This window comes from Silurus meridionalis, chromosome 7, assembly GCF_014805685.1.
Source record: "Silurus meridionalis isolate SWU-2019-XX chromosome 7, ASM1480568v1, whole genome shotgun sequence".
NCBI lineage: Eukaryota > Metazoa > Chordata > Actinopteri > Siluriformes > Siluridae > Silurus > Silurus meridionalis.
The window spans coordinates 22,726,092-22,744,137 of record NC_060890.1 but is presented as its reverse complement, the minus strand read 5'-3'; the positions used below and the strand labels follow the sequence as shown (position 1 = coordinate 22,744,137).

The 18,046-nt window shown below is 39.4% G+C and overlaps 1 protein-coding gene and 1 long non-coding RNA gene across 2 annotated transcripts in view; one reads left to right on the top strand and one right to left on the bottom strand.

Annotated features, from left to right (window-relative positions):
• LOC124389405 (heparan sulfate glucosamine 3-O-sulfotransferase 3A1-like) overlaps window positions 1–10,176 on the bottom strand; it is a 56,019-nt gene extending 45,843 nt beyond the window's left edge. The window contains exon 1 of the mRNA XM_046854843.1: window positions 9,445–10,176. Coding sequence (XP_046710799.1) covers window positions 9,445–9,842 — 398 coding nt within the window. The 5' untranslated portion in view covers window positions 9,843–10,176. The remainder of the gene's footprint in view (window positions 1–9,444) is intronic.
• Window positions 10,049–17,128, top strand: LOC124389406. The gene is made up of 3 exons (XR_006926580.1): window positions 10,049–10,187; window positions 10,271–10,450; window positions 16,997–17,128. It is a non-coding gene; the product is annotated as an uncharacterized LOC124389406 (long non-coding RNA).
• The last annotated feature ends 918 nt before the right edge of the window (window positions 17,129–18,046 follow it).

Genomic DNA, 18,046 nt, shown 5'->3' with positions numbered 1-18,046 from the left:
AATAATTTACGACCGATAATCAAAGTGGATGTAACTAGTGTTGACTCTGGCCAAACGGTACTAAATCGCTTCTCCTACACCACCTCATTAATAAGCGGATGGAAAACGCCAAGTACTCAGGAGGTCTTTTTGTTTTTACAGCATCCTGCATTCTGTCTCTCTTTCCTCGTTTGGTTTTGGGTGGAGAGCACTGAGAGTCATGATCCCTGTCCTGCGATAAAGCCGTCGCTTGTGATGTGGGAAAGTAAAATTAATCAAACTTTTGGAGGAAGACATCGTACCGGCGTGACCGCAGAGAGCCATAACAACGTGCATGTGCATGTGCACTGTACTCATGCCCAATTTACCCACAATTCCTCGCTCTCTGGCCTGGGACAGCGCTGCCGTTTGGTTTCGTTTGGTGAAGCCTCAGCTATGGACAAAGCAGCGATGGACAGAGGTTATAGTCATTGAAAGATCGAAAAAACTTAAGTTGACCATATATATATATATATATATATATATATATATATATATATATATATATATATATATATAGTTTATACAGTACTGTAAATCTAACTGCAATTAAGTTATTAACTAATTACAGTGTATATACTCCAAACTGATCACCAGTAGTAAAACATTCTTTAAGACTCATATAGGAACTCGTATAGGAACTACCTATATGAATGTGTGTGCGTATACACCGTTCCTGCATCATAATGTGCACAAAAACGAAGTGTGTTAAGGTTGAAACGGAAGAACTGAAGTAGCCTGCTCTCCTTAACCCCACTGAACACCTTTGGAACACTGACTGCAACCACAATTGTGTTCCTAGTAAGATTTTGTGCCTCCACAAGCTAATAGAACAGCATTTACTGCAGTGTATACATTACATTCTCCATTGCTTTTCCATTGTCTGATTTATAGTAATACATCTGAGAAACATGACTAATGGGAAATTATTCGATGGTTATTACTTAACATTTGGATTGTTGTTATTGCACTGTTTTAAATTGTATTTCCACGCTGACCACTTTACTTTATCTGATTTAGTGTGTGTAGGTGTTGTAAAAAAAACTATGCAAGCCAATCCTTTCTTTTTTTTTCTTCTTCTTAAAGCAATATTCGAGAGTGCTAAAGCCATACAGGTTTATATATACAGCTTTATTTAATCTTCTCAAATGAGATCATCAGTTACTGCCAGTAAAATTCTGCTACGACGTTATAAAAAGTGACGCAGTAAAAATGTTATAAAGGGAAAAAAAAATACCCATAAATGCTGCGTCTCTCATCAATTAATGGGAAATTGCCCGTGCACTCGTTTATGTCTTCGGCGTATCTGTTGCTGCGCTAAAACAAAAAAAATCTGAATTTTATTCTGTGAAATTGATCATGTTTTGGTCAAGTTTGGTCAAATCTTGTTTGATCTCCTAAATTAAAAGCAGACACACACACACACACACACACACACACACACACACACACACTTCCTTGTCATCAGTTACACCTTTCTCTCCATTCGCTGTCCTCAAATGTGCTCAGATCTTGTGACCTGGGCCATTTGGTTGAAAGTTATCTATTAGGTTCCTGCTGAGCTGATCTGAGCTGAGCCATAACAGGTGGACAAATCAGGTGTGTGTGTGTGTGTGTGTGTTTAAGGTGTCTTAAAAGCTGCCTGCACCTGCTTTTTTTCCTCAAACACAGATTCCCAAAATGCCTTCTGGGCAGCTGCTGACATGTTCTTAGAACCCTGAAGGATGAAAAGAGGCCTCAGGGATCAGGTGTGTGTGTGTGTGTGTGTGTGTGTGTGTGTGTGCATTCTTTCATCTAAAGGTGACTGACCTCTCGTGTCCCACTTCACGTTAATCCCCAGGACATGATTTTTTTTCTTTTTCACAGCTTGTGTCTCCTGCCATGGTGTGTCTCCTGAGATCAAGTTACTGACCTCCTTTACCACAAAACGTGATCTACAAAGAGGTCAGGACCCAACACCGACCCAGAGCTGCTCACATCACATGGCAGCTCACAGAGCTACCCTCCACACATACACACACACACAAACACGCAACTGATATGATTGGGCACACACATATTTAGTGCAAAGCGTACTGTCTATATATTTATATTTTTTATAATGTTTCTCTCATGCTCTCTACTGATGCTTAATCATGCCAATATGTACATGTTTTTGTTTTGTTTTTTTACTGATAAATTGAGAGAGAGACAAACAAAGAGAAAGAGCGAGAGAGAGCACACAACCTACATATTTTATTTATTATATCTCCTCTTGGTTTACTGCTTTTTTTCCCCATAAATTTTGCTTATTTATTGTAACCCTCCTCCTTTTTGTTCTACACTAGCAACTAATTTCGAAAAATCTAATGTAATATTTATTTATTTAATATTTTGTATTTTCCTTTCTTTCTTTCTTTCTTTCTTTCTTTCTTTCTTTCTTTCTTTCTTTCTTTCTTTCATTTTTCAATAATTTCTATAGGTGCTTTGGCAATAAACTACCATCCAGTTGAAGTACATTAAAATTAAAAAAGAGGGGGAGGGAAGAGAGAGAGAGAGAGAGAGAGAGAGAGAGAGAGAGAGAGAGAGAGAGAGAGAATACTTTTACTCACTCTCACAGGGAAATCGGTGTCTCAGGATTATATTTCCATCATAATTTACATTTACACATTTAGCAGACGCCGTTATCCAGAGCGACTTCGTCTTTTTTGTATGAATGTGAATACTGAGCCTGGTTGAGTGTTAAGGGCGATGCTAAAGGGCCCAGCAGTGGAAGTTTAGTGGTGGTCAGATTTGAGCTTTAAATCAGAAGTCCGTCATCTTAAGCACTGAGCTCCACCTACCCCATGATCAGTTTTTGAAGAATGTGTGTACAATATTCATTAGTAAGGTCATTGTCAGGACCATGCCAAAGAGCCGCTGGACTGCGATTCCCATCAGCCCCTGCATGTCACATGTGACTGATCATTCGAACCTGTAGCTTGTTACTCTTGGTTAGTCTCGCCTCACGCCTCTTGTGTTGATCTTCTACGGTGGTTGGTATTGATTGCGGTAGTAGTTCATGATCAGGTTTCTTGGTGTTCCATGTCTGCTTTCTTATTATAATTGCCTGCACTTGCATCCATGTACAGGTTAGAACATTTGCAGCTAATAGACACTTTCTCCTCTATGACTCTGCTCTGCTCTCTTCTGTTAGTGTGTAGTGAACAGCACATGGATATCAAGCGGCCTGGTTATGGGCCATTTATTTTTTGACTAAATAAGAGAATGTAATAACGGGTCAATTTACAAAAAAACAAAAAAAAAACATTCTAGGGACCAGTTAGATGCCAGATAAAGACCTTATAATTACACCCCAGATGGCAGATGTGTGCAGGACCTCAGTTCTCCTATACAACGTTCAGCTCCAGAGAAAACTGGGCGTCCCACAGGAGGGCAAAGAGCAAAATTCAAATGAATCAGCAGCGAGAAATTAAATTGAGAAATATTTGTTTTACTTCTGTCAGTCCCTAAAACAAGCCGGCGACTCGTCTCTCTCTCTCACAAAGAGTTTGTGATAACTGCACTTCTACTCGAGCTTTGCTGAATGCACGATTCTGATTGGTCATCCGTGGAGTTGTCAATTTTTCTTTTCTAAGAAAAGGCTTGACGTAAAAACAGTTTTCTGCAAGATGTTTGATTAACAGTTCTGGAAGGAGTCTCCAATGTCCAGTGTTGGTTATTGAGATTTAATGCTGAAATATGACGTTAATCCAAAATGTAATTTATCAAATAAAATAAAATCCTGTTTCTGTCCTATCTTGTCTTTAGCAGTAAACCGTTTAAACATAGTCAAGTCTAAAAAGCGTGACTTCTTCTTTTCAGAATATATATATATATATATATATATATATATATATATATATATATATATATATATATATATATATATATATATATATATATATATATATACCTAGGACTTGTAAGGCAAAAGTGTCACATGGTAGGGAAGTGCTAGCTCAGCGGTTAAGGCTCTAGATTGCTGATCAAAAGGTCAAAGGGTTCAAACCTCAGTATTACCAAGCTGTCCTTGGGCCCTTGACCGAGGCCCTTAACCTTCTGTGCTTCAGGGTTGCTGTATCATGTCTGACTCTGCTCTCTGTCTCTAGGCTCCTAACAAGCTTATGTAGGCAAAAAAGCATTTTACTGCGCTGTAGTTTCTGTGTGTTAAGGAAAAGACTTTTTCTCTCTTTCCACAAACTGTTACCAAACATTTGGAAAACACACATTTGTACAGAAGGTCTTCGGATGCAGAAGAATGAACTACAAGACCCAAACCTGTTCCAGCATGACAATGCTCCTGTGCACAAAGCCAGCTCCATGAACATATGCTTTTAATGGTCTTCAGTGGCCTGTTTTAGAGCTCTGACTTCAACCCTATTGAATATCTTTAGAATGAATGTGACTTGTAGCTCACAAATCTCCACAAGGACTCCAAAATCTAGTGGAACATCTTACCAGAAGAGTGGAGGTTAATATAACAGGAAATGGGGACAAAATGTAAAATGGGGTGTTCATTAAGGAGGAGTTTTATAGTCAGGTGTCCACAAACTGGCAATATATAATGTGCGCATATATACAGTGTGTACGATGGATGGATGGATGGATGGATGAATGGATGGATGGCATTTAAATCAAAATTCCTTCACAAAATACAAAAAAGTCTTTCAAAAAACAACCGATTCTTATGAACCTTATGTCTATATAGTGTATGTAAGTAGGTTGGTATCAATAATGACAATATTGGATTTAAAAGAAAAGGAAAATATACGACTTTTTTTGCGCCAAACTGATTGGCAGTGAAATCGGAAAAAAAAGTTCACAATATTATTATTAATAATAATAATAATAATAATAATAATAATAATAATAATACAGATCCTATAACTCCTAAGTCCCTAACTTATTTAGCTTTTAAAGGGTTCTACCAGAGCAGCGACCTGAAGAACCATTACAGAAAGCGGGATTTGTGCAGGTTAAAGAACATTTTTATTTCTAAAATACTTCCGGCCTGGAATTTTGTAATGGATCTTAATGGGGCCCAAATGGCAGCGCTCTTTTGTACGCGTTCCTGAAATCCACACGAGAGAGGGCTTGTTACCGCAGAACCGCAGAGTTGCTGAGGGGAGAGGAAATGAGGAACACACACACACACACACACACACACACACACACACACACTCTCTCTCTTTCTCTCTAAATCAGAAATTTGCCCCATTCTCTAGAGCTCTATAAAACCCCTGTCTTTATCATTAACTCCACTCGGTGTGCTATTAGTGAATTTCCTCTTTGACACACTGCTGCCTCTACAAACACTGTTACCCCTGATTTAGCATAATAAAACCTCCGTTCTCTAACAGCTTCCTTCTAGCGGAGTTTCACAGCTGTGTCTTTAACGAGAAATAGTCGTAGGAGGAGTTACGAGAAACATCCGAAAGATGAAATGATAAGACGTGTGGAAATGACGTGTTCTAGGGGTCGAGTTCTGTCTCTGTGAGGGTGCAACACATATACATTTTCCCTTTACTTGAACTAGAAGAGCTGAACCTGTTCCAACATTACAGTGCCTCTGTGCACAAAGGCAGCTCTTTGAAGATATGGTTTTACATGGGTTGGAGTGAAAGATGTCCTGCTATATAGCTCTTAAACTCAACCCTATTGAACATGAATGAATGAATGTGAACACTGACAGCAGCCCAAGTCTCCTCACCTTTACTACATCAGTACCTGACTTTACTAACACCCGTGTGTCTGAAGCTCCACAAGCAAACTACAAAATCTAGTTGAACATCTTCCCAGAACAGTGAAAGAAATTCTAAGAGTAAATTGGAACTGAATGTGGAATGCGATGCTCAAAAAGGCAGATACCGTACTTATGACCGGGTATCCGCAAACTTTTGCCAATATAGTGTATATTTTACAGTTCTCATTGGTCAGAAGGCAGAGATTAGTAACAGCTGCCCTAATGGCAGGTTTATATTAAAGCACTGGGTTTTTTTTGTTCGTCCAGATAACTGGCATTTTCTTACCATCCACTTAAAGTGTTATTGTCTATTCCTAAACATCTCCACTATATGTTTATCAGATCTGTCGGAATTTCTTGGACTTCAACCGTCCTTCCAGTGGTGTCTCCGGATTCCCACACACACACACACACACACACACACACACACACGGTCTGCTGTGTGATTCCTTCATACAAAGAACCATCATCCATGCAGATGGGTGTCTCAGTGCTCAAGCATTCACAGTTCGGACTGAAAAGAGTCCCATAATTCCGGCAAATTGGACACAGCGATTAGGGCTGGAAAGAAAGAAAGAAAGAAAAAAAGGGGGGCTGCATTCATAATGTTGGCTCTGGGGAGAAAAAGAGGGAGACTATTATTTTAAGAGGGTTTGAAAGACAGAGAAAAAAAATTTATGGAGCAAAAGTATTCCTGAGTTTGTTTTCTTTATTTTAGAGCCATTTGCACGTATCCATCAAAATGGCCATGGCTGGCATAGAGCTTTTATAAAGAGCGGACAGCACTATTCTGTCTGTCGAACAGCTGAAACACACACACACACACACACACACACACACACACACACACTGAGTGATCACTGGAGTCGGAGATCTTTTCTGTCAGAATAATCACTCTTCGGCAGTACGAGTTAAATACTTAAACCCTCACAACACGAACATCAGGACACCAAGAGACCTGCGATCAAGTGCTTATTTATTTCACCCATGTCTTTCTTTTTCCCCCCTTTTTTTCAGTCCCTCTCTTCTGTAAAATGGAATGGGGGGGGGTAAGCCATTAAGTTTAACCAGCTTTTAGAAGCCGGCGACACATTCCTCCAAAACTTGGCAACAACTCAGGATTGATGGGACTCTCTGTGTGAATACACAAAGGATGAATAGGTAAACAGAAGGGTGTGAGAGAGTGATGGTGAAAAGAGAGAGTGAACTTTCCGAGAGAGGAGGAAGGATTGATTAGGGATTAAAGGACATGAGGGGAGTGCTTTAGAGAGTGAGAAAAAAAAGAGACATTTACAGCACTAGAATTTCAACAAGTACTAGAAAATCTAAACTGATTTACTGACATACTGTGTGTGTGTGTGTGTGTGTGTGTGTGTGTGTGTGTGTGTGTGTGTGTGTGATTATAAATGGGAGACCCAGTATGACGATACCCCTGTGCTCAAAATCATTTCCATGAAGATATGGTTTGCTCGGATCAGAGTTGAGGTGGTCTGCTATAGAGCCTCAACACAGTTTAACACCTTTGGGATGAATGTGAATGCTGACTGGACCCCAGGACTCCTCACCTCACCTACATCACTACCTGACTTTACTAACACCCTTGGAGCTGAACAATCACAAATTTCTTTAAGCATGTCCTAAATCTAGTGCAAATGGGGACTTAATGTGGAATGGGATGTTCATAAAGTTCAAACTAATTTTTTAGTCATGTCTTTGTATATACAGTGTGTTTGTGTGTGGATGGATGGATGGATGGATGGATGGATGGATGGATGGATGGATGGATGGATGGATGGATATGTAAAATTTAAACCAAGACTCCATCACAAAATGCATTTCCAAAAACTCTGGCACATATCAGGACTGAAAAAAATTACATATTATGATTTTTACAAATGGAAACAAACTCTGATAATTTGCTTTCATTTATTTCTATTTTATGTCATCGGTATAATATGAAAATCAAAAAGTAAGCTGAATTCTAATTCCACGTTTCCTCACTGTTACCCTTTCATATATGACTTGTAACACTGTGAGGCCATGCTGGATTTTTTTAATCTGACTAAATTGTTCAAGCTATTAAATATTCCTAAATAACTAATAATCAATTCATTTAGCCTATAATTAAGAGCTAAACTCAGTAATAATAAAGCAAATAAGTAAATAGTGTAAAAAATGGGGGAAAATCATGTTCATGGAGCAAAAACATTCATAAGGTATGTGAACGAGCAGTTTGCAAAAAAGGTATCAATAAAAAAATAAAAAATAAAATAAGAAAAATATATTTTATATAATTATGATTTTTTTTTTTTGCACTTTTTTAACTGCATTAGCCTTAAACTTCTACTTGTACGTTTTCTTCAGTGTCTGCACATTTTTCACTGCTATAGACTTTATATTTATTTACTGTACATATGTTTACATATATATATATATATATATATATATATATATATATAATTACATCATGTACATATACTACATATTTATCTGTACTGCTACTATTTGCAATTCTGGTAGATGATAAACTGCATTTCATTGCTGTGAAAAAGGTCTGTCTGTCTGTCTGTCTGTCTGTCTGTCTGTCTGTCTGTCTGTCTGTCTATCTATCTATCTATCTATCTATCTATCTATCTTTATTAATTAATTAAATAATTAATTAATTTTATTTTTTTTTGGCTGTGTGTGTGTGTGTGTGTGTGTGTGTGTGTGTGTGTGTGTGTGTGTGTGAGAGAGAGAGAAAGGAATCAGATGCCTGTGTGAGGCAGGCGACCGATTCACATCAAGTTTCTGAAAACGTTCTGCAGTGTGTTTGTGCTTGTGTGTATACAGCAGCATCGAATGAGAAAACATCAAAACGTATCATTAATTACTTCAGTATCCCCCCTTTAACTACTGAATTAAATTCAGAAATAAAACTGATGAATACAACATGAATATGACGCACATTCTTCTCCTTCATTAGTTTTTAACATGCAAAGTCTTTAAAATGTTAAAACATGAAAGAATTATACTGAAAATAAATCATGACTATTTAAAAAATATTTTGTAATCCTTTTTTTAATGGACCTATTAATCAGTAGTCCACATGAATGAAAACACAGTCAAGATGTGGTAATGTTTTTCACTTTCAGCTTTAAATCACCACCAGGTTTCTAAAAACTTTCCTCCAAACTGCACCAACTACATATTTAACTAACTCCTGATTTGATTTGAACAATATTAAAATATGCATTTTAATTGTTCTTAGTGTTATTTTATATGCATTAGACTAACGCAAAGAACAAGACTGCTATATTACATCTATATATCATTTACATTCACAAGGACTTTTACATACCCTGCACTAATTATACACTCAATGTCTAGTATATTTTTTTTACTTTTATTATATATACATATATATATATATATATATATATATATATATATATATAATTTTTTTTCTTTTTTTTTTATATAGTTTTTACATATTTTTTAGCAAATTCCTTGTATATTTCCTGTACATTATAATTATAATAAAGGTGATTCTGATTCCTCATGAATATATGATTATTATTATAGTATATTATATATACTAAGTTGTGTTTGTGTATATTGATCGTTATAAAGCCGAATAGACTGTGCGACACTTGAGATCGTTTTACGTTCGTATAGCGTACCTGTACCGCGCCAATCCGTTGCCATAGAAACGGTCAAAGACGTGTGGCTCGGTCCCCGTCGCCCTAGCGTCCGGGTGCACGCGAAGGAATACGAGCAGCGCGCGCGTGCCGCCTTTCTTCACGCCCACCACGATGGCGCTCGGCAGTTGCTTCATCCCGGAGCGTAGCGTCCGGATCCTTCCGCGGGGCGCCGCCAGGAAACCTCGCGCGGCGTCCGGGACATCTCCGCCGTCCGATAACCGCCTGTGGAGCGAGCCGGCGGCGCGTCCGTGGAGCACGCAGCCGCCGAGCTCCTTCTTCAGGTAGAAGGAGACGAGCACCGACACCACCGTGAGCGCGCACTTCCTCACGGCGCTCCGGACGCACACGCTGGGGTTCCGCGGTGACCTGCACGGCATGTCGCCCCACGCGACGCGTCAGTCGGTGCCGTGGCCATGCTAGACGCACATTCTCAGGGCTGTTTATCCGCTAAATGTTTAAAAAAAGATCTCAATGTAGAATTCTCTTTGATCTTCGCACACAGTCACGTGTTCTGTTCACGTGAAATCAAAAACTCGACCTGTCAACTTTGCGGTAAACTTGTAGCCCTGGACGCTGGACATGACTGACATCTCCGGCGTCCAATCACCTCCCAGAGATCCTGTTCTCTAATTTGCATAGCAGGTAACACTGACCAATAAAAGGTGCGGTGAGGTGAGAGTTGGATGGAGATCTCCACTTCAGCTCCTGCTTGCACCTTCAGGGTAACTATAGACAATCACCTGTCCTTTCTTCTCATGTTGCGGTTTCTTCTCTACAACATTCACCTGTTTTGTTCTTCGTTCAGTTTCCCTCTAGTCATTTCGAGACTGGTCTGCTGCAACTCTCTCCGAGCCGGTCTACCTCTGAAGATCTCCACCACCACCCCACTGATGCACTCCCTCCACCATCATTTTCAAAACACAAGGCTCTGATTTCTCCATCAGATCTTCTAGTACTGGTCGACTGGTAGTTTAATAGGTAGTAGGTAGGTATCAAAAATCTATCCTGTTCTGTCACAGAGGTAGTGAAATTAACTGCACCTGGATGTCTGACACACTGGCTATCTTCAAACGATGGGTGAAGATCCACCTCTTTCTGAAACACTTAATATAGTGCTTATTTTTCTCTGGGTTTTTTTTCCACAGTACATCATATTAATACAAAAGAATTACAAATGTTGTTATCTAATAAATGTATCCAGGCTGAAGATCCAGCAGAGAAAAGATGATGATGAAGATCAGTACATTCTCTGTTCTCAGTCATGTTTACATCACAGACTCCCTCTGTCTCATCCACATTAACCCCTGACTTCTTACTGCCTCCTGCTCTGATCATTGTGAGCTTCAGGCTATTCTACTGTGGTGAGTGAGAGACAGGAAATGATACACCAGTGCATTACAAAACCTGTGCAATGGCAAGAAACAGGTTGATGGACTCAAAACGTCTTGCAATGAGAAGAAAAATTATTGATCATGTCACCAAAGGGATTCAAACTAAAGTAACGAGGCCGGTTTGAAAATGTAAGAAGTAGAAAGAACAGATGATTGTGTACAAAATGAAAGTGAAAGTAAAAAAGTGTCCATAATGTAAACAGTGAAGTTAAATACTTCGTCAAGGTCATGATGAAGTCACTATATTATACACTATATTTCCAAAAGTATTGGGTCACCTGGTCATAAGTATGGTATGTGTCCCAATTTGCTCTCATAATTCCCTCCACTCTTCTGGGAAGATGTTCCATTAGAGTTTGAAGTGTGTTTATGGTATTTGTGTTCATCTGCCACAAGGGTGTTATGAAAGTCAGGTACTGATGTAGGTGAGGAGACCTGGGGTGCAGTCAAAGTTCATATTCATCCCAAAGGTGTTCAGTAGGGATGAGATCAGAGCTCTATAGCAGCAAGATCTTCCTCTTCAAAGCATGCAAACTAGATCTTCAAGGAGCTCACTTTGTGCACAGGAGCACTGCCATGCTGGAACAGGTTTTGGGTTTCCAAGTTCAAGTGAATAATTGTATTATCGCTCATCTAAAGACGTCCTGTACAATTGAGTGCCTTCAGATTTGTGGTAACAGTTTGGAAAAGAACCACATATAGCAGAAAGGTCAGGTGACCCAATACTTTTGGAAATATAGTGTGTGTATATATATATATATATCAGAAAACATAATCTGTCAGTCCTAAATACATAAATAAGTGTGCAAAGTATGTACATTAAATTTCATTTCGAATTCTAGTTCCACTTCCATCTTCATCATTGCAGTATCTGAAGTCAAGTAGGATTTTATGGTCATTCCGACAATATAAAGTCCTCACGGAAGCCTGTTTCTGCCACATTAAAAAGAAAAACGTGAATTTATTGCTCTCAATCCCGACTTTATATCTTGCGATTCTGACTTTGAGTCGTCCTGACTATCTGCTGTGGGGTCTCGTGATCCGAGACGGTGCAAACCATCATATCATATTATATAAAAAATGATTTTGAATGTAATAAACAGAATGTGTGCATGTGTATATAGAGAACATACAGCCAGCGCCACAATCAGAGTTCAGCTTCGAAGTCTTTCGGCAGCAGCAGACAATTTTAAGGGTAAACGTGGATCATTTTTACGACGCACTGAAAATCGCTAATCTCGTGCCAAACCGGAGCATGAAATCAATGTTGCTCAGACGCAGATCAGATCGAGAGTTCGCGAGTTCCCGATTGGAGATACGGGTTTAACTAACGAGATTAACCGCAACCTGCGTTACAGCACGAGCGAAGATAAAAACGATCTCGGCAACCAGCACAGGAAAAAACCCTGATAATAATCTCCTTAGTCTCGATAAATTATTTTCCCATGTGCACGTGGGTGTAAAAGAGAAAGGAAACGTGTGCAGATCTTTCATCATCCGGTCTTCGGATATTTGGTCTCTTTTGCCGGTTTTCCTCCGTGTCCCTACATCTCTCAGAGACCACCTAGGATGACCACTATCTATCACCATCGCTCTATTTTCAGTAAGAGAGTGAGGCGCGGTGGCGAGAAAAAAAACAAAGCAACAAAGCCACATTACTTCTTTACAAGTGATCAAGAACGGAACCAAATGTTTCACATCTGCTCCCGTAGTTTGTTCCATTAGCATGAGAAAGAAGGCGGGCCGCTACAATGCGGCATGGCCCGCCGCTTGAGAAAAGGGCGATGGAGAGCTCAATCACGGCTCGCTTTACGCCAGATGTCTCTGGGTCGCCACACAAAGCAGGGGCCGTCTCGTATTTAACAAATCATGGAGAGAAAATGGAGGCATGGCCACCCCGACCCGCGAGGTCAAACCATGTACTATTGTTATCACAGTCCTTGTGATGGAGGAATGCAGAGGGATTCCATGACCAGGCTGAACTTTGTGTTGTTATTTAAATATTATATAATAGAAAAATTCATACAACCATTTACTGTGATTGTTGGGTGGCTGTCTGCCTCGCGTGCCAGCGCGGGCTCATGGTGTTCATACCTTCTCATCATGGACGGTCCTGCCAGAGTACCTACTAACCAGTGGTGGAAGTAACCAAGTACCATAATTTCCGAACTATAAAGCGCACCTATATATAAGCCTGAATATAAACTGAATTTGACAAATATTTTTATTTTGAACATAAATAAGCCACACCTGTCTATACTGAAACTAATTAACTTCACACAGGCTTTAACGAAAGACAGTGTCAGTTACACGGTGTTACAGGTGAAATATGTTGTGGCTCCATTAAGAGCATAGCGGTGTTTTGGGAATAGCCTGCCGCCGCATTTTTCTGGTATTACTGCATGTGTGCAAGACCGAGGAATATGTCCTTATTAATTTTGGATGCTCATTTCTAAGTTTCTTTGACTAACCCGTAACGCTGTTTTGGAAACCTGTCTGTGCTTATATGATTTCTCTTGCAACTGGAGTTAGCGAGCTCTCCCTTCACCCAGACTCAACGTGCTACAACAGCTTGTATCTAAACAGTAGCCTACCAAGAAAGTCATTGTTCACTGTCTTCCTCCTTCCTTTCACAACTATTTCTCTCAAAAGTTTTTCTTTTGGCATCGTCGTGCGTGTAAAAAAAAAGTTTTTGCTCCCGAAGCCGTGCAGCTCAGAACACAGGTGAGGTGTGTTTTTTCGTTTCCGTTCGGAAATTTCATTGGTCTAATGTTATGGGGCTCAGTTTTTTGGCTTGAAGTTTGTGAAACCGGGAAAAACCCAGGAAAAATACATAAATAAGCCGCTTCGTTGTTTAAGCCACGGGGTTCAAAACATGGGAAAAAAGTAGCGGCTTATAGTCCGAAAAATACGGTAAATGTAATTCGTTACTGTACTTTAATCGCCTGTCACATATCTGCACTTTACTGAAGTATTTCCATTCAGGTAGACTTTTACTTTAACTTCATTACATTTCAAAGTCAAATTTACTCAACTACATTTTGCTAAATCAGTCGTTAGAACTAACCCTAACCCTTTTTATTTATGGATAAAAACGTAACCCGTCCAAACAGCGATCCACCAATCAGGGTCGAGAGCACGCTCTGTTTTCAACTAGTTTTGATCGCCGCTTGAGTGTTTCTACTGATCACCAACATAGAGTTTGGCGTCAGTTTAACAGCAAGCAGAACATTTAGAGAGGAAGAAATGATAGAAGAAACTCCAGACTCGAACTCGCCACAACACACGCGACCTGAAGGTTTTGGGCTCATGATAATTGTAATAGACATCAATGAGTGTTTGACTTATTAGTATAATTCTATTAATAAATCAGTGTGCTGAGAGTCACAGAGTCTTTTTACATCAAATGAGTTGATTAAGCAAAGAGTTTTGTGACAAAAGCAGGACATTATAGCGGTAATAAATCATTGGATCCTAAAGTACATTTTAGGGTAAATACTTTAGTACTTTTACTGGAGTAAGATTTTACTGAATTTTTACTTTAACTCAAGTACCAGCTTCTGAGATACCAGTGATCCTGGCCATAATTCTGGTGGAGTTCTCTTCACTTGAAAACCAATCACTGCAGCTATGAACTGTTCTCTACATAAACAGCCTGAAGATCTATGGGAGTACTGTGGAGGGGTAAACTTAAAATCATTGAAGATGGATTTAAAGTATTATTTAAATAACTGTCTGCTTCATTAGCTAAGGACTGCATTTATTAGAAACAGTTTGCATTCAAGTGTCTATCAATGAACCGATAACTTCAACAGTGATGGGATGAAAAGGAAGGATATTCAGTGCCACCCAAATGAGGATACGGTTCCTTTTTGCATCTGGTTCCTCTTAAGGCAGTGGTCCCCAACCTTTTTTGCACCACTGACTGGTTCAATGCTACACAATATTTTCACGGACCGGCCTTTAAGGTGTGGCGGATAAATACAACAAAATAAAATGATACCACCATAAAAACTGGTATTTTCTAAATATAATAATAAACGTGAATCCACTGTGTTGTTGTTTGTTCATTGTGCTCGCTTGGGGGTTTCAGTTTAGCGGTAATGTATTATGTGTTAGTGGCCAGAGCCCCTTTAAGACATGTGACCGAGGCATCATGACATGCATCAAGAGTGAGTCATAGACAGATGTGGAGGAGAGAATCCAGTAATTTTCCAAAATAAAACATCGTTCAGAATCAGATAATAAATAAAGCGAAAATAATGTAAGTTATGTATTCTTTCTGTGGGGCCCGGTACCAATTGACCCATGGACCGGGGGTTGGGGACCACTGATCTAAAGCAAGGGTTTATTTTCATTCTTTTTTTAATCCCATTTATATATCAGTTTACTCCTCACCCACCCCAGAGAATGAAGTAGAGTTTATTTCCGGGAATGCTCTTCTCTCGCAATGCATTTGTCCGTTCCCACAAGGACAACACGAAGCAGTCAGGATGTAAACATAGAACAGCTTGGGTCGTTGCTCCTGCCGTGTGTGTTGTCCGTGGACAGGTTTATGGGTGGCTCAGGGATGTCTTAGCATGAAGGAGACATCTTTACTGCCAGCACCAGGCCGAGAAACGTGCATTAGCCAGAACACTGAATACCAGCACAGGAAATAAAGCCTGAGGGAGATTGAGTCCGAGTTTTGATGACAAGAAAACAGAGCTGTGGTCAGTGCTCAGGAAAACTGAGCAAAAGGAAATGTTAAATTAGCATACACTGAAAGCATTTATGGGTCCATTAAGGGATCCCTGGTCCTGGAGAATGTCCATCTGGGACATTTTAACACAACCTCTCACACAAACACACACATTGTTATTATTATCTGATTAGGTGGAAATTGTGTCATTTCAAAACGAAGAAAAAAAAGCATCTGCTCTGGAAAAACAATACTATGAAACTCTATAACTTGATTACTCCTTTTTACTAACGTTGTATCTGGATTAGCTGGAATGGTGGAGCAGCAGGTATCCAGTTTTCTTCCTGAAAACATGCACTGTATGGACAAAGGTTGTGGGACACGTGACTTTTCCAATTATATTTGTTGTCACAAAGTTTGGACACACATTTGTATAGAATCTCATTGGATATGTATCTCATTGGATACACTAGAATTACATTCTCCCTTCACTTGAGACCCAAACCTGTTCCAGCATGACCATGCCGAAGCCAGCTCCATGAAGATATGCTTAGAATTCTGTAAAGCATGGGTTGGAGTGAAAGATCTCCTGCGATAGATCTTTTGTCCTCGACCCTATTGATTATCTTTGTACACGACTTTACTACCAGTCTTGTGGCTGACACACCAAAATCTGGTGGAACATCTTCCCAGAAGAGTGGAGGTTATTATAAGAGCAAATACGGACCAAATATGAAAAGGGATGTTCAAAATGAGTGTGAATGACTGCCTTGTAACGATCTGGCAACCCATCCAGGGTATATACCAGCCTTACGCCCAGGATTGACTCCAGACCCACCACAATCCTGTCCATGAAAAAGTTATCACTAAAAGTGACTGCACTGTACTTAGTGATGGGAAGTTTGGATCATTTTAGTGATTTTTTATTTTTTTTATCTCATCCATCAAAATGAATGAATCTTTTTTTTTTTTTTTTTTTGGTAATTTTGTTTATTTGTTAAGAAATAAAATCTAATATTACATTTTCAATAAGCAGATCCCACAGCATGTCTACACACACAAACTATAGTTTTGATAATTTTATATTTATATACAACTGCATAACGTATATATGAGTCATGTGACAAACGAATGAACGACTCCCACCAGATGACTCATGAGATGAACTACTCCATTCTGTTTCCTGTTTAATGCACTGGATGCCATCTATTAGAGTCACGTGACTAGACGAGTCGAGAGGTAAACAGCTCGATTCTGTTTCCTGTACATAACCTACTGAGATTTCATGATGCTTTGCTCATGCGCAAAATTAACGAATCACCCTCTGAGACGACTCGTTCTTATGAGTCACATTAACGAATCGTTCATGAACGACTCATCAATAAATGTAGCTTGTTTGATCCAGAAACATTGAATTTGTTACTGCTTAAAGACTTTCTATACTTTTTTGCTTCCACAGACTGTTTAGGAGTACGTCTTGATTTCTGTATCGAAGTGTGTCCATCAATAGTCCTCTGGATTTGGAGCAAAGCATTTACAAGGTCTTATCAGAGTCCAAATGTGCAGAAAGTCGGTGATTTTGCTTTCTAATGACGGCTGTGTTGGTCTTGTAAATGTAATCTGCAATACAAAGTCTGAATAAAAACTCCAAAAACATGACTGTGTGTGGAATTTATTTAAAAGCTCTATATAATTTTTAAAACCCAATGATTCACTATGTGCTTTTAGATACCTTGTAAATACAACAAGTCTGAATAGAGCAGTTTTATCAGCAGTGAACCAGATGACTTTCAGACGCCCAAATGGTCTATTCTCTTGTGAGTGCTGGTATATTTACTGTAGCAATATACACACAGCTGGAGCAAGTGATGACGCTGGAGATTTGGTTTCTACTGCTCTCATCCGGCTCGGCAAAGAGGAGAGATTTGGGTTGTGCTTTTCTTTTTTTATTGCGGCTGAAGAAATGAAACAAAAAAATCATACTTCTAATCAAATTTATGAGTGAACTTCTTAAGTGGTTCGATGAAGAGTAATTGTGCAGAGAAACGACACCACGAATATTTACATCATTTATGCTTTACAAATAGACCCAGACATAGGTTGATGAATTAAGGTGAGACGTAGACTGTGGAATTTATTGTGTGTGTGTGTGTGTGTGTGTGTGTGTGTGTGTGTGTGTGTGTGTGCGATCAATGCATAATAGATTCCAGTCCCTACAAAACGACAAGTCCCAACCAGACTAATGGTTAGTAGTCATCGGAGTGGGAGGGGCCTAATCATGTGGGCGGGGCTTGTACTTTGAAGGTCTTTTCTACATTCTTTATATCAATGACAAGTTATGCAAGGATCCATCATCAAGCAAGACTGTGGCCCCAATTGTGCTGAACCTATTTGAATCATGGACGCTGAGCGTGTGTGTGTGTGTGTGTGTGTGAGAGAATAAAAGAGACATGCTCCAAATGACCCACATGAATGTTATATGTCTCAAATGTTTGCATGAAGCAATGTC